Source organism: Pelecanus crispus, chromosome 13 (genome assembly GCF_030463565.1).
Source record: "Pelecanus crispus isolate bPelCri1 chromosome 13, bPelCri1.pri, whole genome shotgun sequence".
Classification (NCBI taxonomy): domain Eukaryota; kingdom Metazoa; phylum Chordata; class Aves; order Pelecaniformes; family Pelecanidae; genus Pelecanus; species Pelecanus crispus.
Window position 1 is genome coordinate 16,438,310 of NC_134655.1, and position 26,161 is coordinate 16,464,470.

A 26,161-nucleotide genomic window follows, 5' to 3' on the forward strand; every position below is an offset into this window, starting at 1 on the left:
CAGGAGGAAAAATCTGCAAACCCCACCATAGACGGCTGTTTCAGATTTTCCAGTGGCAACCTCATTTTGGTTGTTGACTCCTGTTACGCAACTGAACTTCCCCAGCTGGGTCCCCATTTGCACATGTGTATGTATCTGTACTATGTGGTTTCAAGCCTTCTCTCCAGAGAGGTTAACAATGAAGCAGAATGTTTTATTTTTAAACACTAGATCTTTGTAATGTGTAACAAAGTGAGCAAAGTATGGAAACTTCCTCAAGTAGGAGAAAAGCCCGCTCTGAACTCTGCTGTGAAAGATTTGCATGGATGAAGATTTGATTGACAGCAGCCATCAAAATTAGAAATGGATGACATGGAGTGCAAAGACCTGGTGACCTGAGGACCAATGACCAGTTTCCGTATGTCATTACTGTAGAAAGAAAATAGAATGTATTTAATAGTTTTACTCGGTTCAAGTAAGATATGACATGGTTTCCTTCTGATTTCATTCCTCTTAAATTATTGTAATAGTCAACTTCCTGATTGCAGTTCTTTTTTAAATTCAGACTGCCCTTCATCCGTGCGGCAGATGGACAAGCTTGTGTTTCATGTCTGTTTGCTCTCTGTCTAATATGGCATAGTTTTGTTTCACAGTTTCAGGTATGTGCCAAAGAGTTGCTGTGCGTTCACTCTTTTGTGGTGAGGGCAAGACTTTTTTTTTTAAAAAAAAAAAAAATCTTGCTTATTTCTTAAGAATGAACCTTCTGGTGTCTCTTCCAGTCTTTTTTAAAAGATGCACCAGTATAGGGGTTTAATAGTTGCGTGTGGGTCAACTTGTCTCTTTTCTGTGGAATATTTATGCTATTTTTCAAATAAGTGCCAATAAATGGAAAAATAAATGTGTTTTGCTGTTTCTGTACTTTGTTGGTGAGGTAACAATATTCTTGTTTTCATCTATGATTAAATGTTTTTAAATCAGAATATCTATTGTAACCCACTTCCACCTGGTCTAGTTTACATTTAAGCTGGCCTTAAAAACTGCAGCAGGCTTTTCTGTTTTCCTAATGCAATGCTGTCTTAAAGTTCTGTGACAGCCCTAGGAAAACCGAAGAATAAAACGAAACATTTTCAAAAGGCTTTCATAGCTAAACATGTCCCTAGTTTATACCTAGAGGAAGTTGTGGTGAAATAGTTTGGAAGATAAAAGCTACAGCTGGCTGGTGGACAGTACTGAGGCTCTTACCTCTTGGGAAGAAGTGGGGAGTCTGTGGTTTGCCTTAGTAGGGCACTCAGTGCTGCTGGAGGAGGGAGAAATAGCGTTGTATCTACAGTCGTTCCTTTCCCTGCTTTTGCAACACAGAAATGACTTTGAACTTGTGGGAAAAGGCATCTCAATTTCTTGTGTTCCCATCTCATCAAGAAGCTGCAGTTTTGCGCCCTGGAGTCGGGCACCTATAGGGTTTTTTCCACTGAAATGAAAGATTAAATTTTGGAACCAAATTATCCTGCAAAATATGTATCTGGATTCAGGGAATTAGGGTGTTACACAATACGCATAATCAACCCTGTACTCACATAGTAACTCATGCTGTTAGTATTACCTCTATTCTACTAATTGCCCATTTACTCATGAACAATGAATGTTGAAGCTTTGCTTGATGAAGTGTCATGGTTACAGGAGTGTTGCATATGACGTTCCTTGACTGATCGAGTTTACATTACAAGTGTCTGTGTCTTTGTCTTCCTCTGAGAAGAAATGGACAGCTTTCTTGTCTCAGGCTATATTGCAAGAAGATCATATATATAAAAAAGTATGATATATAAGTATACATTATTTTATATAAACTTTTTTTATTTTGCCACTCTTTCGGGGCATACAGCTGTTTCTCTCCAGGATTCTGCCACTCCTGGAATGGCACCCTTCCAGAGTCATGCTTGTGATCAGCACCTGATTGGTCTGGTTGAAAACTATCCTGTAGGATTTGTTGGCAGTTAGATCGGATCTCGGGCCAGTGTGTCTTCCTTGACAACTGATAGGTGTTTTTCTTCCTTCCGCCTTCTCCAGAATGACATAGTTGCTGAGGGAACATCGATAACCGTGCCAGTGCTCAGGGGGACTGTATTTTTGGAATGAGCGCTTCAGTGGTTACTGCATTTAGCAGAGGAATAGATACTTCATGCTAGAAGAGAGGTACAAATGCCAGGAAAAATGAGCCTGTGCATCAGCCAGATTAACTTGCTAGGGTCTCCTGTGTGTTTTCAGCAAGGCAGCTGATTGGAATACTCAACTGAACAGATGCCCGCGGTCCTCCTGAGATTTGTCTAAGAACTTAATCCTAAATTTGTTCTTTTCACCTTTCTTCAGAAAACTTGAGTGTAAACCTCTACAAACAAAACAGGTTTCCAAAGTCTTGCATTGGTGAGACTGAGATATTCTGATTTATAAATTTGTATTTTGGTTCTAATATTAGTGCTGTATTTGTGAGTCCAGCCCCGCTATTGTGCGATTACTTGCTAGTGAAGTGACTAAAGGCAGGAGTGACCTCTGGAGCTCCATCAGCCAGCTTCCAGCTTGAGAACAGCTTGTGCATTTCTTAGCAGTAGTCATTTCAGAAATGTTCACTTTATGCTGTTGTATTCTTGCATATGTTGGAGTTGTAACTCATTTACTTAAAATAGAGAGCTTTGGGAGTCGTAATTAAAACGTGTGAGCTCTTCGTATCCTGTTTTAAGCAACCTTTCTCATCACCAACTGGCAGATGGAATTTAAGTTGATCCCTCTTCTCCCGGAAGCACCAAGTTAGAATATTTGTAAATGTAACTGAATGTTTACAGCTACGGTACAATAATTAAAAACCTTACTGGTTCAAAGAGGAGCGCTTGGTTTGCAAGAGTCCTTTTCAATAACTGGATGCAAAAATTGTCGCCTCACGTTTTTTATTCGGCGTCTGTTTCCTAAGGGTATGTCTTGGATGACTGTTAGTTCATTTTACCTGTAACGGTAGAGTCTTCCCATTCTGTATATTTGGTATGAGTGTCCTTGTTTGATAAACTTGAGCCCAGTTGACAGCCAGCCTAGGGCTTGGACAGGAGACGCCTTTCCTCTGTCACAGTGGTCTCCAAGCAGGCAGCTGCCCTGCCCCTGAAAGACCCAGGCCCTGCGTACATGCTGGAAGGGAGAGATTGCTTCCCCTGTTGGGGTTTTGTGGTAGAAGCGTGAGGGAGGAGAGGGAAAAAAAATAAACAGCTGAAGGAGAATAACCTTGTTTGACTCCAAGTAGCTGGCTCGGGAACAGACATTTCAGAGGGGGAGGAGTTGAGCGCATTTAAACCAAAACCAAACATGGCCTCTTCATGCTGGTTCCCCTGTGTCTGTCAAGGGACTGGTGAGGCTTCCCCGATCCTGTGAAGATTCCTCAGACAAATCCTGCATTTATCAAATTTAAAATTCTTCTGATAGTTTAGTTTCTTCTTCTTTTACTTGCTTCGTAAGAGCCTTGGAAAATGCTTGTTATTTGGGACTTCCTTCCATGATTAATAACGGCATGTAAATGTTTAGAATTGTGCTGGATGTCAACTTAAGTAGGAAGAGCTGCTCAAATGGGACCAGATTTTGCTGCAGGTATTAATCTTTGGAAGCATGGTTCTCATGATTACTTTTTCTCCTTGAATGAAGGAAAAAAATCAAAGCCATGATGTTCATATCATGTATTGGGTTTTGTGGCACAGAAATAGTGTACTGTGGTGTCTTTCAAGCCAGCTTAAGTCAGGCTGTGTGGCACTGAAATTGCTGCAAGAAATTTCCTGCTAAAAATAGATCAAGCTCCTTTCATTTTAAGTACGTTCACTTTAGTTGTCTGTTTTGATTTTGGCAGATTCCTGAGGGAAAGGCGCTAATGGGTTTGGTGACGTTGATGGAACACGGGATTCCAGAGGCTTACTGCAGAGTTTTATTAGTCTCTTGATGGTGGTTTCTTGTTTGTCAAAGCATATGCTGGCCTAATGCCTTGATGTTTGTATCTCAAGCCACGTAGAGTATCTGCAGTTTCCTAGAGAAGAGTGCTCTCATGTTGTTATTGTAAATTGTATTTTGTTACTGTAAATTTAATTGTTCATTCCTCTCTTTTTTTTTAACTGTAAACATGGATTTAAGTTCCATTACAGACTCTTGGTTCTTTTATTCCCTGTCTTTGACATGCATTTTATCAGTCATCTTTGTTCCTTCTTGGTATCTCTTGTTCTGCTAGGATCAGGATGACCGCAGTTAACGTGTGGCTGAATTTATATTCCAGCACAGAGGTATTACAGGGCGCCTGTTACTCCGGGGGGCATCCTTACTAGCCTTTGTCCTCGTAGCGAGGAGATCATCCACTGCTTTCGTTGTGCTGCTGTAATCGTGGCTGTGCTCTTGCTTAAATTATTCCTTTGCAGGGTCTCTGCTGTTTCAAAGACCAGCGTGCGTTACTTTGCCTGCATGTAATTCCACCTTATATTGTCAGTGTGGTTATAGAGCTTTGCAAATTTTCAAGAGCTGATACGCATTAGCTACACTTCATTATCTAAAGTAAACAGCTAGTTAGCTTACAGCAGAGAGCTGCTGCAAGGTTGCGTTCTACAGAATACAAAAATAGACCAAAAAGTGAGTGTATCCCCTGACTCGGCTTTAGTTGTTACGCTGGAGTGTCGCCTGCCTGTGTTCATACCTCCAGTATTTCTTTTTTGAGGATACACAGGTTCTCTAGACTCCTTTCATTTATACGTTCATTATCTTTAAATGGCTCTTGCGAGACTGTGTAACAATGGTTTCCCAGTCCTCACTCACCAGCTTAGGTGGAGCAGTACTAAGCAAGTGATATGCTGCTGGCAACAGCATACTTCACTCTCCTTCAATGGTTTCAGTCTTAATTTAATTTCCTCAAGCAGCAAGCTGTGTGAACAAGGAAGATGGGCTCCGTCACCAGCACCATTGACTTTGGATGTCTCTTCTCAGGCTCTAATGAGAGACTGTGCCTTTGCTAGCACTCCTGTGAGGAGGTCAGTGCCCTGTTTCACAGGGACGTAGCAGAGAACCTGTTTCTCTGCAGCCATTCAGCCCCTATCTCTGCACGCAGCTGGGCAGGAGGATCAAAAACCCGGGATTACTCAGCTCTGCGTGCTTTGTGCTGCAGTCTGTTCCCTTACTTCTTTTTTCAGCCAGGAGGGTCTTACACAAGGCAGATGGCAAAGCACCTGAGCTGCTCTGACCGAGAACTCCAACCCCCTCCTGGCAGAGAGGATGATTTTTTTTTTTTTTTTTTAAAGCCCTCGAATACAGCTTGGTCCCTGAATTTTGAGGTTGCCCTGGATCATGATAGGCCCTATGAAACATAGATCACTCAGCCTCTGAGAATTTTCTTTCCTGTAAACAAAGTATTCCTGGACCTGGTTTACAGGCTCAGGCAAGTTCCCTTCTGTAGTCTTGCCCTACCAGTGGGATGCATTGCCAATCCGTGTAAGTCTTAAGTAGGAGATTCATACTCCTGACAAAGGAAAGGGGTGATGGAACTTGGCATTTAGAAGGCAAGCTGTTACAAGGAAAGCCAGGTATCTTAAATATACATTGACAAATGGGGACTAAAACATGGTGATTTATTGCCAAACCTATCTGGCAGCCTCTTTCCAGTTTAGGCTTGTTGGTTATCAGATACTTGCTACATGCGAACATCAAATGAAATAACGTACGATTGGCTTTGACAATTCTTAGCTAGTTGATTCCAGGAAGGATTTCTCTGCTTCGTTGTTGAAGGCACCGTTCTGTGCACAGGCTTCTCTTGGAGCTGCTGCAAATGCCACCATTAAGCTGTTTAAATAAGAGCAGTGACTGTGACCATCTGACAGCACCCTTGGTTATCTTCCCGGGGCGTGGTTTGAGAAATGTCAGCAGTAGCTCAGCATTTCCCTTTGCAGGACTGGATCTGTTTCCAGGTGCTTTCCGTACAAGGCTGCTCGCCCCACTCTCCGGTCTCGGGGGCCTCCATCGGCCACGGTCCCTGGTGAAACGGAGTGATGATCCGAAAGCCCCGTCTGTCCCTGCAGCTCTGAACAGTACAGTTATAGTGGGTCTATTGTAGTTTTAAGCATTCTGTCATTTGCTCCCTTAGAGAAAATAGGGATGTCTCAGTGTTTTCTGATCCAGACAAGTGCAAACACCTGGAGGAGATCACGTACCAAGCCTATAGCTCCTAGGAGTGACGCTAACGAAAGTGACCTCAGCAGCGCTCTCGTTTCCTGCCTGCCAGCATGGCTTGAGATAGCTGTGCCACAGCAAGTGCTGGGTAAACAAGATGATTGTTTCTGCTGGATGATCTTAAAGCCCTCCTAACTGTCTGCTCAAAATACTTTTCCATTTCAAGGAAATGACTGGTTTGTTTGTGTTAAGAGTCAGGAATGGGAAATGACGTGAACACTTAACTGGTTTTCCTGGTGTTTTTAAGAGGAGGCATATTCACTGTCTCAGGTCTTATTTCCAAAGGCATTCAGTGTTTTCCATAACCCTATTAAGTAAGTACTAGAGGTGTGTGCATGCATATATATATGTGTGTATATATATATATCAGAAAACCTTATAAACCTTCTGTATCTGCCTGGCAAAATTTTACTAGTGTCTCCCTGTGACCATGCTGTAACATGAGCTGATACATTCCCCCTCACAGTGCTGAACTGAAACTGTCCTCAGGTCTTGTTTTCCCAACACTGGCATAAATCTGTGACTATACAGTGTGCTGTAACCTCCCTGAAGTAGAAAGAAGTCAAAATTCACATTTGTCATGCTTATTTTGCCCAAGCACCAGTTTTATCTGCATCTGCTGAGTTACACTGTGCATTTAATCTTTTTTTTTATCTGTGCATTGCTCCTCGCTTGCCCTTGAAAAAGAAATGGCCCAATGTTATAGTCTTTTTAGTTGCTGATAACATTTTGTTACTGATTTCTTTGGTCAAGGTGTTTTTTTCTAAACCAATCGTTTCTCTTCAAATTCCTTGAAAATGAAGGCTGGCAACGTGGGCCTCTGTTGTCCTGGGATCTCCCTTCCCAAGGCTCTTGTGTGCGCCATCCTGCAGGACCAAGGTGTCGAGACTTGGTTACAGTGACTCAGCTCCTGGATGTGGGATTCTCTCTTCTGTACTGCTGCAAGCGCCTGGCAAAACATGATCCTGGCCTGCGACTGGAACTCCAGGATATGGCTGGGGGGGGGGGGAGGTTTGGGGGTTTTTTTGGTTTTGTGGTTTTTGGTTTGGTTTTTTTGGTTTTTTTAATCAATATCAGCTTGGGCATTTAAGATGATGTCTTTGCGTTAAGTCCTGCTACTCTTGCCCACATAAAAATGTAGGTAATGGCCAGGCTCATGTTCCACATGGCAGTTTTATCTCCCTAACCTGTGTTCAATTCCCTTGCCCTTCCTCAAGCAGAGGCAAGTTAAACCACCTCATGAAAATCAGGATTAGCAGTGTAGGTACAAGAGTAACAGCAAAAGTACAAGAATGCAGCTGTGCCGTGGCAGGAAAACACTGCGACCCAGCAAAACCTCGCTGCTTGTAACTGGAGGCAAGCACAGCGTCTGCAGCACAGGCTCTGGAACATTGCATTCTCAAACCAGTTAGTAACTTTTTTTTTAACAAATGGTAATGTTTGACTGTTTATCATCTGACGCTGACAGATGACACAATCTCAGTTCTTCTGAGAATCAAACTAAAGTAACATTTTATTGCCCTGTAGAGAATTACTTAGTTGGATTATATATAAGAAAAAACGTACAGTGGTTAACAACTTAAATTCAACCTTCCTCCTTTTATTTTTTTTTCAACACCGCTCATTTCTGCATGGGTTTCTTTGTACTTCCTTGCATAAACAGAAAAGTGACCCGTAACATGCAGGGGGAAAGAAAGTTTAATTTCCAAAATGTTTCTTATATGGATCAGAGCATATTATACAGACCTCTTATAAAGATTTGTGTGTATGAATCAAATGCAGTAATAGCAGCCCTTCAGTAGAAATATTTCTAAACTTAACACCTCGACAATAAAATGTCAAATGAAGGGAAATAGTTGCTACATGAAACAAGATAAATGTTCAGCTAGAATATAAAACTGGAATTTGAGCAGGACTTTCTGATACAAAAGAAATCCCCTCTTAGCTGGGGTGGGGGGGAAAGGTATAGAGGAATGCCTGTGCTGCTATACTTAGTTTGGTCTCTAAAATAGAAAAAACACAGAATTTTATATTAGTGTGCAGTGCAAGTTCAATTTCTGTTAATGCCACTTAGTTCACATATTGCATGCATCCCTAAGAAATGAAAAGATCTGATTACAGAACTCATTTTTATTGTCTACAATTGTGATACAAAATGGCTGTTGCAGAAATTACTTCCCCAGGTAAGAAAACGAGCACTCAACGCTGTATTTGCAACAAAGTAAGGAATTTGAGAATTACTTTTTCACCTAAAATTCACGGTTTATTTCATAGTTTCACTGATGGACTTTTTCATTTTCTTCAATGATTAGTCATGATTCTCATCCTTCTGGTATGTATACAGAAGTGTTATGCACCAGCCTCAGCATGTACAACCACAAACCAAATGAACGTTTTACATAAGACAGTTCGCTTTTATAGTGATCACGCACTGATGTGAACATAGACTAAAAATAACAAATGTTGCTTTAATAAGGATTTTTTACAGTAGGCGTAAATATAAAAGTTTTTCAAATTATTTTCACAGGTATCACTGAACATTTCATAGCTGTCTGTTACAGAAGCACCGAAAAGTGCTTTGAGTCTTTCATTTATTATACATAGTTAAAATATATTACACTTCTGAAGGTATCTTTGAATCACTGAACAGTTTTGCTAGCATCTTAATGAGCCAAATGGGAGTAAAAGGCAGTCCACATTCATGATGTGAATATACAGTAAGGTGTTTGACATCCTATTAACTCATTGCTCATGTTCTCAAAATAACCATGGTGATGAGACCTGAAAGACAAGAATTAAGAATTCAACGCTTTAATTTCACCGAACAGAACATTTAAAATAAGGGAAAGACAGTTTACCCTCTCATAGGCCAGAAAATAAGGTAAAAGCGCATAAATACATGCAGAATTAATTTATATATACACTTCACTTAAATATTGGAAGTATTGCTCTGAGTTTCAGTGTAGTCAAAGTCTGTGTAAAAATGACACTGAAGTGCAGTATATCTAGTAACTAAACTTCAAGGAAGCTATAGATACTCCAAACAATGATCAATCTCCTTGCTACTGGAAAATCTTAACATTGAGATTTTCACTTGGGTAAGTGCAACACTAGCACACGGGCCACCAGTTTTCATGGGGGCTAGTTGCAGGCGGCGTAATTCAAATGCTGACTCATCAGTAAGGTGGATTAGCTGAGGGCTCTAAGCCATTTTTGTTTCTGCTCTGTGCAGAATAACTGATCAAAGACCAGTTTTAGACAAAGATGTTAAGCTTCCTTGTCAGTCTGCATCGGGAGCTTTCCACAGACTCTTTGTTGTACCTTTAAAGACCGAGGGGAAAAAAAACCCTGCTCTGATAGAGGTTAAAAACAATTAAAACCAGATGAAAGTAGGCAATGTGGGGCTAATAAACCTACCCATGACACACTGAAAAGTTCACTTTAATTATGTGGAGATACCGGAAAAGGTACAAATGGGCAAGTTCTTAGCCATGAGTTATATTGCACAAGGCAAAGAGGCATATGGAAAAACATTAGGGCTCCTTGAATTCCAACCTTATGTAACATCAAAATAGTAATTTATCAGTTCTTAGGCAATCTTACTTTCTTGCAGGCTCAGATAATGTTAATACAATAGCCTTTCACTGCAGAGAGCTTAGCTAAAGCCTACAGCTCTCACCACGGATAGAGACATTTCTGAGACTATTTTACTATCCTGCCACTACATACTGATTTCACTTATTTACTTCATAAAAATTTTGAAGAAAGAAGCATGACACAACACAGTTGTAATGCTGGAGTTTATCTATTGAAGAGGAATTCAGCTATTTCTTAGGGTCTGTATTAGCTTAGACAATCAGCACTACCAGAACTGCTGTAGGCCTTAGCTTGGATTATCTAAATCATCGCAGAGTAGTAACAGAGGCTTCAGGAAGGTGCTACAGGACAGCCTATACCACTTGTATAGGGACTTCCAGGCAATAAAGAGTTTAACTGCTGTATTTGCTGTAAAGCAGACACTTCTCAAATGTCGTACAGCCCAGTAGGTGTGGTATTAACCTCCCTTTTCAACCAAATGCTACACAATCCAAATTTCTTCATTGTGGAAGAAAGTGGTTTCATCTTCTCAAGGGCAATCAACTCTCTAGATGAGCAAAAGTTGCATATGGAAGAAGAATCTTTTCCTGAACACTAAAAACGCTGCTACCAAAGGAATCAAAGCCTGTAAGAACTCCATAGCAAATCTAGAAACAGGTAAGTTGTTGCAAGTGTATGGTATGAAGTCAAATGGTTTAATACTATAGCTGGTACCAGCAGACGCTGGAGTGATTTTCAAAACCAGAGATAAAAATAAAGCAAGGATTACTGCAGGTGCTGATCTGAAAATACATCACCATTGGCTCAGGCAAAGATGTAGGCTTCTGGTTAGCAACAAGGGAGTTTTCAAACCATTTCAGCAGACTGACTCGCATGAGTCAGTCAACTGAGCGTGCGCATTAACCATCAAGAACTTGCATCTGTTCCCATCACTACCTCACCTCTAGCTATCAGTTTGAAGCTGCCTAGCTCGTTTCCTTTAAATCCTCATTTCTGCCAGGTAGTGGGACAGGAGAATTGAGTTTAGAGTGACTGTTCTTCAAAATCTGAAATAGTTATAGAAAAATAGTCATAACAAATGAAATGTGCAACTTATCTATGCTTGCTAATTTAGGAGCAAGTTACAAATGGGGAATAATTGTGGATGATAGTGGTCTCTCAGGAAGGGTCTACAACAACTTACTTCTACACAGTCAACTGCTTATCAACAAGGCAGTGAATGGAGCCTTTCTGACCAGCTCATCTGGGTTGGAGAAATAAAATAACAGAAGAGACCTAGGTCCTGCAATAGAGTAACTCTATTTCAGTGTAAGAATAAGAAACAGCACATTCCATTCAGTTTTGTTGGCAGATGACTACAGTTGGCCAGTCATCAAATGAAGGTGAAATTAACATGTGGGGCCTGTATATAATAAATAGCCACTAAAATCTGATCTAAAATACTGACAGTAACTGATTTACGCTGATATCACTATGACTGCAAGTTAAAATATAAGTGGAGATGCAAACCAAAATGTAATGTGGTGCTTTATCTCCATCAAGCTTCCTGAAGCCACTGGCACACACAGGAGAAGTCTTCCAAATCACATAAGTTGCAAGAAAACATTTACAAAATTGAAAATACTTACCTAAAACATAAGCAGCTACTAACTTTTGATTCACACTTAAGTGGAGGTAGAGAGGCACCAGGGATTCCGTTTCCCCCAATGTAGGTAGCATTAGTGCTGCAATACACACTATTCCTAGGAAGACTGTTAGTAAACTAGGTCCCGACGAGGCAGTTCTGTTCTCTGAAAAACAAGATGGTACCAATTGTAAGGAATATCTATCTACCCAATAGAAATGTTAAGTACTCTGCAAAAATGTTTGTGGTACCTTGAAGCTGCTCTATCCTGAGATTTTCTTTTCCCTTTGGAGTTTGGAGGGGGTGGAAAACAACGCACCCTCCTAGACCTCTGCATTTTGCAGTGGAGAAGGCTGCTCCCTGTTGTGATGCTGGAACTTGTTTTCACATGACTTCCCAAACCCCTCCCTTCTGGAGGAACAGAGCCTGCCAGGCCCAGCAGCTATATATACACACTCATGACAGCTGAATGTTTCAGCAATGCTTGAGGTTTCATCATGCATCCTGACTCTGTTCCTTCAGTGATTAGTAATCAATTAGGAAAGAGCACCTAAAGGGGCTGCACAGGCAGATAACTCTGCTTACACCTCCAGAACAAATCTTGGCTACCACAAGAGCTCAGGTTCTTGGGCCAGATGCATTCTCCTTCCTTCTTTAGAGAATTCAAGGGCTGTACCTGCCAGAACCAGTTCATGTGCCACAAAGTAGTAATACTTGAATCTTACTTTAAAAACTGTGAGAGTGAACCATTCTGACAGTCCAGTATCACCAGAATAAGGAAATGCAAACTACAGATGAACTGTCCTTCATACTCTTTATTGCGCTGTAGTTTAACAGCTGGAACTTACTCAAAGGTACACTGCGTAATCTCTGAAAAGAGCTGTTAGCATGTTAGTTGAACACCTCTAACCAAATTCTTAAGACCCATTGGAACTTAGCCAATGTGTTTATCAAGTTTTTCTATACTCAGCTACTAGCAATGTGTCCTACTTTAATTCCATAAATCCGTAATTTCTAGGTTGCAGGTTATATGCAAAGACCGTAGTTGCTTTGTTTATATTGCTTGCTTACAGAAAAACAGTAATGTAGTTAACAAGGTTTTTAAGCAGAGAAATAGCATTTGGATAAAGACCATTATCGGATTGTTCAGGATGGTTAAACCCTCTGTACTGGAACAACTACCATAGCAACATTTTGTTCTGTGAGCCCAGAGATCTTGTAGGTTTGCTTTAACCTATCTTGAGGGTTTTTTTTTTAGTAAAAGGTGTTTCACCAGCCAATAAACTATGTATAAATAGTGAAACAGTTTGGTTTTAACAAGAGGAACACTCTCAAGTAAGTTAATCTATTTGCTGGAATTGATTTTTGTTCTTGTCTTGAAAAATAAAATAGTCACAAGATTATTACAGTATAAATCAGTAAAAGTAACAAGGAGGTAGACTGTCAAGTCAAGAATCAGTTTAGATTCAGTTCCGGTAAGACTTGATACTTTTTATCTCTCCCCCTACCACTTAAATTTAACTGTTTGGTCCACGTTTTGCCCAAGACTGTTGATTCACTTCCTCACGTGTGAAACGTGCAAAGATTTTCAGCTAGCAACTGTGCTTTTCTCTTCTTGTGAGACAGATAAATGAGATGGCACAGAACAAGGAGCACTTTAGAAGATGTTTTGGCAATATTTACTGCTCATCAGGAAATGGAGGATTAAGGGTTTGGAACAAACTCAGAAGGGGCATATGTTCTGAAAGAGCCCAAGGGAAAAAATAACTACCATCCTTTTGTAGATAAATTCCCATTGGCTGTAACAGAACTTCTGCACCAGAGGAATAGAGGATATACTCTCCAAGGTATGACATGCAAACCTGGGGCAGCAAAGGGTCTTGATTAATCAAGACAGCATAAGCAGAATAGCCATAGTTTGGGTTCTCGGGCACTACCATTCCCCAGTGATAAGGACAGCAGTCCTACAGGTAAGTAAAAAGAATTATTTTAAAATTTATTTTAGTCTAGGCTTTCTAGTCACTTGAGCTATTCATAACTGATTCAGAAGACACGAAGGGTAAAAGGTTTCAGCTACCTGGTTGACACAAAGTCTGCTCAAAAAAGACACTTTCAGCCAGGTGTTCTTTTATTCGGTTTTCCTCCTCGTCCTTTTGTTGTTGTTGTTCCTTTGCAGATGGAAGTAGAGTAGCAATAATCTCCTTTTTCCCTAATGCTTTTCTCTGGCTCTGCTCAGACACTTGTAGACGGAACTTATCTATCACACCATAGTAAGAAGCCCGAACATCTCTGTGACGAATCACACTGCAGAGGAAAACAACATTTTCAAACAAAGGAACTAATAGGAAGCATGTCTCCTGTGGAATTACGCCCTATATCCCGATGTTTCCCCTCTTTTCCCCCGTACACAGATACACTGCAATAGTACAGATCCCCATTCCCTCCTCCGTCACTCAATGTTCTTGAAGATTTGATCTTGCCTTCTCTCTCCTCTCCCTATGTTTGCTCTGGTTCTCAAATATATCTGCTCCAACTGGCTGGCCAAAAAGAACAGTTAATCATTTATCTCAAGCACACCTTTGCCTCAATCTGAGGTCCGGCTGCCAATTTGCATGAAACATCAATTAGCTGAAAGATCCTTTATCAAAGCTGTTTAATGCTGGCCAATGATTTTAAAAGGTATGGGGGGACTGGAGTGGACAGGGAAGGAAAGAAGAGAAGTAAGACTGCTGAACACTTGGACAGGTGATGGCAAAAGTCTAGCTTTTTGAGGAAACCAGGCTCAGAGCTTTACAATTATACTTTCTCAGAAGTAAAACTCATTCCCTCTACATTCAAGAGTTGGCTAGATATAAAGGGATTTTCAAAATCAGAAGCCCACCATTAAGAACATGTAGCAGTGCAGTAAAAATGACAACTACGTATCTACGTAAACACTTCTCACCTGTCTCTCAGTGACTAAATCTGGGTATCAATAGTAGAGCTCTGTGCTGTCAGAGCTTTGCTCATCAATCTGGCTACGTTGAGCATGTTTCGTAGCCTGCATTGAAATGCAGGATGCTGCAGATACTTCACTAGCTACCAAGAGCTAGGCTGGGCGTAGCTACACAAGTTGCAGTCGCAACTCAGGACTGCCATGTAGACACACTCTCTGAATTACAGCTAGAGAGTCAGTTATTTTCTTGGTAAGCCTTCTCACTGTCCAGCAACCACTCTGTTGCTCTACTGTTTTGAATACGTTGACCAAGATGGCTTCAACAGTAAGACAGGGCGATAGTTGTTGCATTCCTTCTAGTTTTATGGCATTTCATGGGAAAGTTTGTATGAGGGACTTAGAAAAGACACAGTTTTAAAATAACACTGATCAAAGGCAATACACACCTCAGCAGTGCTCTGCTCAGCTGCCTCCTCTCTGCATTTATGATTCATTATGAAAGTACGTATCTAGTAAAAAGCTCTAACATTTAGGTTTTGAAGCCATATCAGCTCTTAGGGTTAATATGGATTTTAATTATTTTTCCAAAGCAGAAAACTTTTTTTTGTGAAAAGCTATTCTAAATCTCTAAGATAACAATATCTAATCTGAAAAAAATACCTACATATAAGTGATTTGGCTTCAAGAAAGTTGCCATCTCCTGAGGGGAAAAAAATTATTCTACCCTTAGGAATATAGGATAGAAGTCTTACAATTGCTTCAAGAAGCCTATCTTTGTGATAATATATACCATAAACTGCTGCAAGAAACAGATTTTTGTGTTTCAGTCTTCATTTAAAGGAACCATATCACATCAAGGTATCTACAATCATTAACACATAGCCAGTGCTTGTAACTGGTATCTAGTTTGAACAGACTATTCAACAAGGAAACAGAAACTAAGTCATCCCCCAAGTGAGAATGCTGCAGGAATGTATGTAGTTTTACATCATTTTAGAGGCAAAAGAGTGTGCTTATGACAGGCTTTCAGCAAGCTGAGTGTTGGCTGGGCAACTGCCTTCACTAAAACAAAAGGCTTTCTCCCCCCCGACAGTCTAAGTCATACAACTCTCAGCATATCAGAACAGCAGATTCAACTCTTATTTCTTCCTTTAACACTTCCTTTTAAATTTTTGTTTCTACTGTTACTACCATGGTACGTACTACCAACCTAAACAGAATCTTTACATAACACTGTGCTATAAGAACATGTGTCTGCTGCCAAGCAGTTTTCTGCAGACCCTTATAAACAGATACATTCTCCTGTTTCTTTTTAGAGACCATTGCATAATTGGAAGCTCTGTAGAATATCTGTTTATCTGGCAAATGGCCATACTTGCATAGTACTGCTCATATCCTAGCAATAAACACTGCCCTTAGACAGCAACCATTGGAATGGGATGGGGGTTTTGCTGCACAAAAAATTCCCTTGGAAACATGCATATGGTCTTATTTTCCTTTATTTAATAAAAGACATTTGTTTAAGATGAACCAAATGTAATCAAGCTTGTGTAAATGTCTGCTAAAGACTGGAATAGCTCACTGATACAGCGGTATATTCTGACCTGTTTTGTTCCATTTTAGGGTTGTTGCCCCTGCCCACTGAAAATTTTAGTTCTATGTTTTAAACTTCCAAATTTTCCAGATTACACCTAAGGAAAACAGTCTACAGGAAAGAGCCATTCCCCAAGCACAGTATTCTTTATCTGACAAAAGAAGGATCATTGAATAGCAGGGTTTTTGTATATGGCCACTTGTTAGCCAGAGATTCCAGGTGTTTTACAGTTTGCAAATTTCTAGTCAGAACGCTCAGTCTGCTCTATTAGGTACTTCATACTTTCTTTAGCTGCATCTGTACATCAGCACAGAACTAAGGCGGCAAAAGGAAGATGAAAAAGATTGGGCTATTTTAGCTTATACACCTACTCTACTTCGAATTATAGCAGCCTACAGACCCTATACGTTATTGTGGTCACTTAACTGCCCTTCATCTTTTCTCTGTTACTGGGTTGGGACCTGACAGGAGAAAGAAGTAAAGGGGAGACAGAGAGATCTGAGAACGAGAGAGGCGGTTGGAGTGAAAGGTAGGCAAAAGTACCTTTATTAAACATGCCCCAGGAAAGCGTGCTCAGTAGAACTGCATGCATTTTAATTTTGCCCATCCGCAAACAAATGTTTCTCACAAAGAAATCCCAACCCTGGGGGTCTTACTTTTCTTGTCAGAAATAACAAAAAAGTACTCAAGAGGAGGCTCATGTTACTCTCACTGCTGGTTTACAAACTATACTACAGGATGCATTTACTAGCATTTTATTTATGCCTAAAGACAAAATTAAAGAAGAAAATATCCCCAACATTGTAATATCTCTGCCCTAGAGTGAAAAAATAGCAAAGACCAGATAGCCACAGAAATTTAAGAGATCAGGAAAATATTGTATCTTTATCCAACTTAGTTTATACTATGCATGATGTCATTTACTACATCTTAAACAATAAAAGAAATTAAGGTAAACCAAGTGTCATACATTAGGGAAAAAAAACCCCACAACCAACTTTTACTTACATATCAACACAGCACTGAGGCTTCACTGCACCAGTAGCATCAACCACCGCATATTTATTTGGAGTTGTACAAAGAACTGCAATGAAAAGGACAGTAGTGGTAACAAATCATGAATTAATACCTCATGAACTTCATCAACAGATATATGTAAAGACATGAGTTTGGTTTTGTCACAAATATGATTTGTTACATGAATTATAATTGGACTGTTCAAGATCACCAACTAACCCTTAAATAAAACTTAACCTAAGAAACCCACCTTTGAATTTTAAGGCAAACTCATAGGGGTTATATAGAGTCAACACCTGCTTGTGTGTTGACTGGTCATCTGCATAAAATATAAGTTCTGTAGGAAAAACAAAAACAGGAAGATTTCCTTCCACTAACTCTGGCTGTCTTTTTTGTTGCTGCATTGGCACTGAATCCTCCTTGCTGCTTCTTGTGTTCTTATGATTTTGTATCCTCAGAGACTTCAGTTTTTGAATCGTTTAAGAATTCCAAAGCATTTTGGCAATTCTAAAGGAAAAAAGGGGAAAAAAAGAGAAAAGGCAAGAAGATTATTTCCATAAGTCTATACTAAACTGAGGCAGTCAACAACGGTGTAAAAATATAGAACTTGATGCTTGCTTATGAATCTACCTTTACTTTAGTTCCTTCAAAAATAGAGAAATAGAAAAAAATATTCGCACTGGGTTTCCATCTATTTAACAAACTGCTATAAAATAAATGGATAAGCACTCCTTCAGTGTATCACGGCAGCATTTTGGTGTCCCAGTCCATGACAAGGGCTGCTTATGCTGGGTCTTTGCAACACAAACCAAACCACCACAACAAAAAGATATCCCATCCTTGCCTCAGAACACTAACACTTGAGAAAAAGCAGCAGAAATGAGGAAACACAAAGACGTCAGGCAGCAGTAGTCACCACTTAGGCAGGAATCTCTCTGCGGTGGTGACCTTCTCGGATGAGGTATAATAACTTAGGTATCCACTCACATAGGCACTGAGGTATGCCAAATCCCAGAGATTCAGAACAAAAGAATGGGGAACACCTTCATGCCTTGTTTAAACTCAACTCTTGTTAAAATCACGTGGTAGTTACAGGCAACAAATTGAAAAATAACTGGGATGAATAATACCAAACAGATTTTGGATTTACTATTTGATTAAAAAACAAGACAGGTCTTCTACCACTACTGCCTCTAACCAAAGTATAACCATTGGAATTCTCCCTCTGCCACCCCCTCAGTTTTGTTTTATTTTGAGTGACATTCCAGAACTAAAACCAGAACCCATGACCCAATCAAGCAACAATCCCAAACGTATTTCATAAAATAAAATTAAGGCCAGACTCCTCAGCACACATACCATTGACTTTACACACTACAGACAGAACAAAGTGAAACAGCTACATGTATTTTTCCCCCAAGAACATCATATTCTACTGTAGCTCCTGTAGGTTAATTATCAAACTGAAGGTGTCCTTTGAGGCTTAACTTTATTCTATAGTAGAAAATATTAAACAAAAAAGTTCCTATGGACTCATTAGCTGTAATTTCCACTTCCAATTAAGCTTTATAAAACAACATCCATTTCAGCTGTTCTCCAGTCTAACAAACTGATTTGGCTGCACCTTAAGAAATTTAGTTTCTGAACTTTCTAGCAGTAAATAGCCCTAGCGTTATGAACAATCTAAATCAAATGCTTATTTCTGCATTATGAACAAGCAAAATCAAATGCTTATTTCTGCATTCTAAACATCATGACGTTCACATTTCCAAGCACCAGATACATGTTTCATACTTGAAACATGACACAAGTTTAGGTGTTTACTAGAGTATATCTGTCATATCTTCAGATTTACAGGTTCTCATTCTTATTGACAAACTAGGCTTTTAAATTTATTTATTTTTTTAAAATAGCAAATCATCCCCATAAAGTTTAAATTCATGGCTCTTACTGGAATATCTTTCCCCAAGATCCAGTTTCTTTTCAGAGCACTGGTTTGCTTCCACTTCACTGAAATGCTACTAATAATATTCTGAAAACAAATCCCCAATGACAGTGTTCCAAGCTGATGTTCTGCTACCTTATTAAGAAGAGTCTAGAAAAAGAAATAGCTGTGTAAGTGGCAATTTGGGTTCCAAGTGCTTCTTAGAATTTTGGTGAATCCCTTTTGTTTCAGAAGAATTAACAAACTCTAGAATCACTTTGTGCAGCAAGTGTAAGCTTTATTTCTTGAACAACTTTATGTACTATTGCAAAGTGAGGCTCATTGTTCCATACATTAAGACTATATGAAGAGCTAATGTGGAAGAACTACCAGCTTGCAGGAACACAAAATAACTTCTTTTGAAACTTCTCATAGGCAGAAGTTTAAGAATTTTTTTTTATTTTTTAATTTTTTTGCAAAAGTTAGCTCAATGAAGTATGCAGTAAGCATATGTGAGAAACTTTGGTTCTCATACATATCTATACTGCATACATTACGCGTAACAAATATAGGCAATCTTTGAAATTAACAAAAGGGTTTTTTTCCCCTAATAAATATTTAAACTACCATGCAAACAACAGCAAACTACTGCTAGATATTTTTAAGTGACTACAGTTAATGAAATTTATAAACAATATTGTTTATAATAATTAGTATTTTGATGCTTTGGTTTTTTAGTTAAGCACTGCACAGATTTAATTCTGATTCCTGGCATCATACCACAATTCCAGTTTCTTCAGATCGGCCAGTGGCAAGTGTTTAGGTGCCCAAAACCCCCACAAATCACAACATCAGTTGAGGAATGGATCACTAAGACTGTTAACAGACTTCTTTTTCTTACACATCCGTTGAAAACAGAGTATGCAAACCTCCCAGGTTTCCAAAACTTGCAGGTGGAAAGCCACGAATCTTAAAAAAGTATACCCTATTATTGCTTCCTTTTCTTATTTAACTTGGCTGGATAAGAAGCTATGGCTCAAACTGGCAAAAGTAAATCTGGCAGACCTAGGCCTACAGTAGACACGTTTGCTGACACAGCGGTGTCATTCAGGATATAAATTTCTGGGTTTCTAAGCAAGGAACCATTTTTTGAGACATTCTGGCTTAGATGTCATCTTGCTGAGATAGCTCACCAAGTAATATCAGTAAAAATACTTTTCCCAAAGACTGCATTATAAACTATACATACACTGGGGAGACTTGATGGTTTAGCGTTAATAACAGCATACCTTTCATACAGCACTCATCAACAACTAACTGTAGAGCCTTCTACAAAGTCCATATCATCAGAACTTCTCTGCACAGATTAACCCCAAAGCAACACTCCTGTAAATGCTCAGAATAAGGCTACGCAGCCGGCTGCCTTCAGCACCCCAGCCAGTTCATTCAAAAGAAGCTGGCTGCCGCTCTTCTACGCTGCGCACTGCAGCGCACCAGATTCTCACCACCATCGCTACATTTTATACAGTCAATAGTCACCACGATTACCTGCAGAACATAGAAGTAAGCACAAACAACTCCGTACAAAACCGAGACCTGTGGTCTCAAGTCTGTGACCTACCCTGCGCAGATGGGCTTCTCCTAGCGCTGCCAGTGAAACGCCCCGCGGGTGCGGGAATCTGTCAAATGCAATGCTCGTTACAGGACACGGGCCAAGGTCTAACACCTGAACAATGCCAGCTTGCTTTCCAACGCTCTTTGAAGTCCAGACAAACAATTGTCACTGCTTTTTTTTTTTTAGCACGATAAGGATCTTTTCCCCCCCGAAATTACTAAATATATACTGCTGGTACCACAATAGCACAGATGTGCCAGCATTTCCTTTGAAATCCCTTTCTTCATGAATTGAACTCAACAGAGAAAAGCACAAAGTGAAATGTAACTTCTCTCTAGGGTCAGAAACACCACCGATTGTGATTTGTTTTTACTTAACAAGTATCTGCTGAAAAAAACAAATCAAGTGAGGAAGTTTTTTGTTCCCATTTTAACTTCCAACAGCCTCATCACCATGGCTTCCGAGTGCATTTTTTGGTGGTTCATTTTCCTAACAACTGCAAATAACTCTACAGAATGTCATCTGCTAAACACTTCATTCAGAAGGTAACTTCTTTACAGTCATAGTCTCCACATTCTCCTTTTAAAAATTGTCTAATTACAGCGTGATTTTTTTTGTTATATCTCATGATCTACCCTCTAAATCTACACAATAAGCCTTTCTACACTATATACTCAATAAAACTGATGCCTTTTGAGTGCACATTTACAAAATAAGCCACAAAGTCTTCTTCAAAATTCCCCCCTACGTCAAACAGTGTAATTACTTTACGCTACATGCAAATACAGCATAAGATCTGACTGAAGCAGATCCATTTTCTCCAAAAGTTTTTGAGGGCCTTAACATGCACTTACGCAAAACAATGTTTAAATTACCTGCAATTATTTGGGAGAGTCATCCAATGATTAGAGCACAGAGCCAGCAGCCAGGATGGCTGGATTCCATTATTGCTAACTCTGTCACCGACACTCCATGACCTTGAGCAAGTTGGTTAACCTCACCTCAATTTGCTAATCTATGAAGGCACATATTCTGCAAAGTATTTAAGTAGGCGGACAGTCACATTTAAACTGGCAGAACTACTCTGACACTTTGCAAAGCCTGAGCCGAAACATGCTACTGTTTACCTCTTTACAGGGTGATGAGAAATGTAATTAGTAACTGTCTCCAGGATGCTGTAAAATGAAGCAGTCTCAGAGCATTACCTATTAGCATGGATGACTACAACATGCATAAATCATGCTGATACTGACAGCAAAATGTATTAGGACCACATTATTTTTTTCCTTTATTTTTTCAAATGCTGAAAAGGTGGCAGTAACAAAAAAAATTATTCAAACGCAACTAAGAGGCATGCAAAAGCAGGGCAAAACGAGGTAACAGCTGTGCATTGCTTCTGATGCGTTCTACTATATGGCTCAGAAAAATGCTATAGAAGACTTTCAAGAGCACATCTGGTTTAGTCTCTATTTTCTCACTTTCAGGTCGCGTTTAATGCACTAAACTGGCTGGGTTTTAAACGCGTATTGTGCTCATGAGCGCTACATGGCCCTTCTCCCTGTCTCAGGCCGGGTTCAGATACTCAGCCCAAATGCCAAGATGCCACAGACGAGCTGAGGAGAACGCTCTTTCCTCAGGGAGCTACGGGAGGACGGGCATTCCAGGCGGCCCCGCAGAGCGCACCGGCGGCAGGCAGCGGCACAGCGGGAAGCGCAGAGCGGAATGGATCCCCTTTGTTCTCCAACCGCGGGCAGCGGAGGCAGAGCCCGGGGCACCCGCGCCCTCACGGCCCCTCCGCAGCCCGCGCCCGCCCTGCCCGCGCCCTCGCCCCGCCACCGTCCCGCACTCCCTCCCCGGCACGGCCCGGAGCCGCCCCAAGCGAGCCCCGTCCCCGCCGACGGCCGGGCCGCGCTCGCTCACTCACCCCCCGGCCCCGGCCCCGGCCCCGCTCCCCGCCCAGGAGCCCCGCGGGCGAGAGGAGAGGGGCCGGGCCGGGCAGGCGGCGCCGCCGGGGCCTCGGAGCGCGGCCGCCGCCCCGCTCCCGCTCCCGGCCCCGGCCCCGCGAGGGAAAGGGCCGCGGGCGCCGGGCTGCGCCGGCGCTGCCGCCTGAGCCGGCACGGCGAGGGCTGCCGGCGCCGCAGAGGAGCGGAGCGGAGCGGAACGGAGCGGGGCGGGGGGGAGGCCCGGCCCCGGCCCGTCGGGGCCCCCCGCTGCCCGGCACCGGGGGGGTGAGGGGGGTGTCTCGCCCCTCCCCGCGCGCCGTCCCGGGGGCGTCGCGCGGCGCCCCCCGCCCCGAACTCACCCTCCGGGGCCGCTGGGTGCGGGCTCGCGCGGCGCCCCCTTTGTCGGCGCCCCCTTTGTCCGCCCCCCCCCGCCTGCGCCCGTCACCGCCGGCAGCGCCGTCGCTGTGGCTGCCGGGATGGCGGCGGCCTCCCCCCGCCCGCCGCCGGCCATCGCCAGGCGTCACGGGGACCCGCCCCCGCGCCCCACAGGCCCCACCCGCCGCGCCGCCATGTCGGCCCGGCCCGGCGCGGCGCGGCGCGGAGCGGGGCCGGCGCCGGCGCCTCCCGCGGCCTACGGGGCCCGGCCCGCGGCTGCCTCCCGCTGCCTGCGGCGGGGCGGCACGGGGCCTTCCGCGGCTGGCGGCTGGCGGCAGGGGGCCGGGCCGCCCGCCCGCCCTCCCGGGCAATCCCGGCGCCGTGGGGCGGGGGTGAGGGCCGCCAAGCAGGGGGGGCCCAGTGGCGGGGAGCGGGGGCCTTCGCAGCCGCCCCGGCTCTCCTCCCGTACGGGGAGGTGGGTTTTTCCCCAGAACGAGTTACCTCGTCCCGGGGCCCCTGAGCCCTTCCCGGAAGGGCGCCGGCCCCGCGCGGTGCCGCTGGCCTTGGGGCCGCGGGGTTTCCCGGTGCCCGAGGCGGCCGCGGGCCCGCCGCAGCCGTGGCTCCGCAGCTGCGGCGCGGAGCGGTGCTGCCGGTGGCGGCCAGGCCTGCGGCGGGAGGAGCAGCGGGCGGCGCCCTGCGAGCGCGGAGCGAAGCCGGTAACGGGGCGGCAGCACGGCGGCAGCGGCGCCTGCGGCCCCTCAGCTGCTTCTTGCTCCTAACCTTTGTTCCACGCTCTTACTTACTTAATGTGTTTTTATTAAATTAAACCATTTGTGGACTTTAACTCATTTTATGCAGTATCCCCTATCATTCTTTTTTTTTTCTGACTTGGGTTTTTAAGCCCTGTATAATAATAAAAAAAAATGCAGCAGCATAATCACCACCTAAGATCACTCGATCTCAGAACGAACTTTCAAGATTATTAATGCAGCAAAACATTTTTGTTGCAAGTCAGGTAAATAATTAAGATTTATATTAAGCCACCCGGTCAGCAGGATTGCAAAATCTTTTTCCCATTACCAGACTTTACCCGCCGGTGAAATGAACGCACTTCCATGGTGGAATAAACACAGCAGCCATTAGTATTTCACAATAACATCATACAACAATCCAGGACGGGAAGTAACATATTTTGTCTATTTAAAATCATGGAAGACATTAAATAATAATTTTAAAAAAACCCTTCATTTTGTAACTTAGTCAAGATGCGTGCGTTAGCGCTCATCTTCTTCCAAATGCTTCCTTCTGCGGGCCTCATAGTTGCTAGCAGTTCATCAACAGTTTCAGTCTTACAGCCACAAATTACATAATACTACAGTTATTATATATAGAAATTATACTCTTGGCAGAATTTCTGGAAATGTATGGAGTGAAAGCTGGTAAATTATTTGCTTTGTTTCTTGACAAGTGTCAATCAGCTCACAGAGTTTAACATTTATGTTTAAAAACAAACCGGAATTCTTGTTTTTTAAACAGACTTATCAGCCTTCAGGATACATTCAGAAAATTATTATGTTTTTACTGAGTATTAATCAAAGGTAGGGTGTTTCTGATTTTGGAGAAGCAGCAGACATAAACATACTTCAGGGATATTCAAATTAATTATAAACAGAATGATCAAATTAGAAAAAACATAATTTAAAATGGCTAGACTTAGAAGCACATTAATTAGCCAAGCTGAGATTTTCCAGTTCATCCAGCTCAATTACAAAGAAAGTTCAGAATCTCTAAAAGCAGGTTTTAGGTCTCCCTTTATAAGTTGTCCAGGATTCAACTTCATTTTTTCTATCACACATTTAATAATGTTTGCATCCAGTGGCCGCCTGTTGAAAATCAGAAGTCATGCTGGTCTCCTTCCTCTTCCACCCATCTATCGCTGCAGCTCGTCTCTAGGTTATTTTTTTAGTTTAAAAGCACTGCATTAACTCCAATTAAATGTGAGAACTGTTGTATGCATACGAGTAGGAGTCCGTGTTCTTCTGTCCTTGCTGCTAGTGCCTGATGCTTCAGAGAGCACAAACCCCGCATCACTGACAGTTGTGCAATAATGTGCCCTTGGGAGAGATTATGCCCCATCCCAGGCATTATTAAAGGTACATATGTGCCATCACTATTTAACCAGCACTGACATACGCAAAAATATTACACAGCTGCTTGGTAAACTCACCGGTGCCAAGCTTTTTGGTTTGGGGCGGGCACAAAGCCTGGCTTGGCACAGTCCTACTGCTCTTCTCACTGTCTTGCCAGCAAGGCTCAGTACTTTAGGTGGATGAAAAAATTATTGAGAGGATGTATACGAGTGTGCCCACATGCCATGTGCTGTGGGTAGACTGCTCATCTGCGATGTGGGAGATGGAGACTACTGCCATGTGTGGCAGTAACTAGAATTATCTCAGATCTGTGGGAAGTTCTCTCCTTTATCATTAGGTTATTGTTTCTTTTGCTTTCTCCTTCTTGGGCTACTTTATTTTGCCCGAATAGTTAATTAATTCCAGGGTCAGAGGCAGATTGAGGTTGCAGTCCTTGTTGTGATGCTGGTAGAACAGGGAAAAGATGGGAGGAAAAAATGTGGATGAAGTCAGAAATACAGATGCAAAGGAGTAGAGACATAAGATGCAGTAGAGAATCTGCGACGAGTTTGTCAGGTCACTTTTAAGTGCGATATGAGGTGTAAAAAAATTCTGTTCCTGTAGCTAATGTTTGGTCCTCTGACTTTTTACCTACCTTGGAAACCACTGCGATTTACCTAGAAGTATTGGCTAGTCTTCTGTTACATAAAATATTGCGTCCTTGCAGCACGAAACCTGAGACTGGAGTCTGCAGATACGGAATGCTCCTGAGTGACTCTGTCGTGGTTTTGGTTGCTGTGGTGATTATCCATCTGTTTAAATACTTTATATGGGAGATTCTCAACTCATTTATCATGGAGAAGATTTTCTTAAGTTGTGGGAAACGCAGCAGTATGCCCGATTCCTGTAATTTTCACACTTGATTAGCAAAAAAATTCCACTTTATGTGCCATGGCATAAGGACGTGGTGTAGTATTTAGATCCAGAGGGCATGGCACTCGGGTTCTACGTGCACTGCTATCCCAGTAAGCCCATAACGTTGGCACACACGTTACAGTGGTGCAGTTGGAGAGGCTGGCTGCAGACACTGTATGAGGGGGCCTCCTTTAGTGAATCATCAGTCTGAAGCAGTTACACAAAATAAATTGTATTTTTACAAAGTCTGATTGGAAAAGAACTAATGTGCAGACAGGAGAGAGCTAAA

General features: G+C 42.2%; 1 protein-coding gene across 2 annotated transcripts; it reads right to left on the bottom strand.

Moving 5' to 3' along the window:
- Positions 1-7,905: 7,905 nt before the first annotated feature.
- On the bottom strand, positions 7,906-22,846 carry MOSPD1 (motile sperm domain containing 1). Of its 2 annotated transcripts, none has more exons than XM_075720589.1 (6): positions 22,813-22,846; positions 17,222-17,478; positions 16,963-17,038; positions 13,503-13,729; positions 11,430-11,591; positions 7,906-8,985 (listed from the first exon to the last, which is right to left on the bottom strand). In XM_075720589.1, the coding sequence occupies exons 2-6, from the start codon at positions 17,373-17,375 to the stop codon at positions 8,954-8,956; spliced, it is 651 nt and encodes a 216-aa protein (XP_075576704.1). In that variant the 5' UTR covers positions 17,376-17,478; positions 22,813-22,846; the 3' UTR covers positions 7,906-8,953. The 2 variants fall into 2 exon arrangements, with proteins under 2 accessions (XP_075576704.1, XP_075576705.1); XM_075720590.1 differs by lacking the exon at positions 7,906-8,985 and adding an exon at positions 10,777-10,847.
- Positions 22,847-26,161: the final 3,315 nt, after the last annotated feature.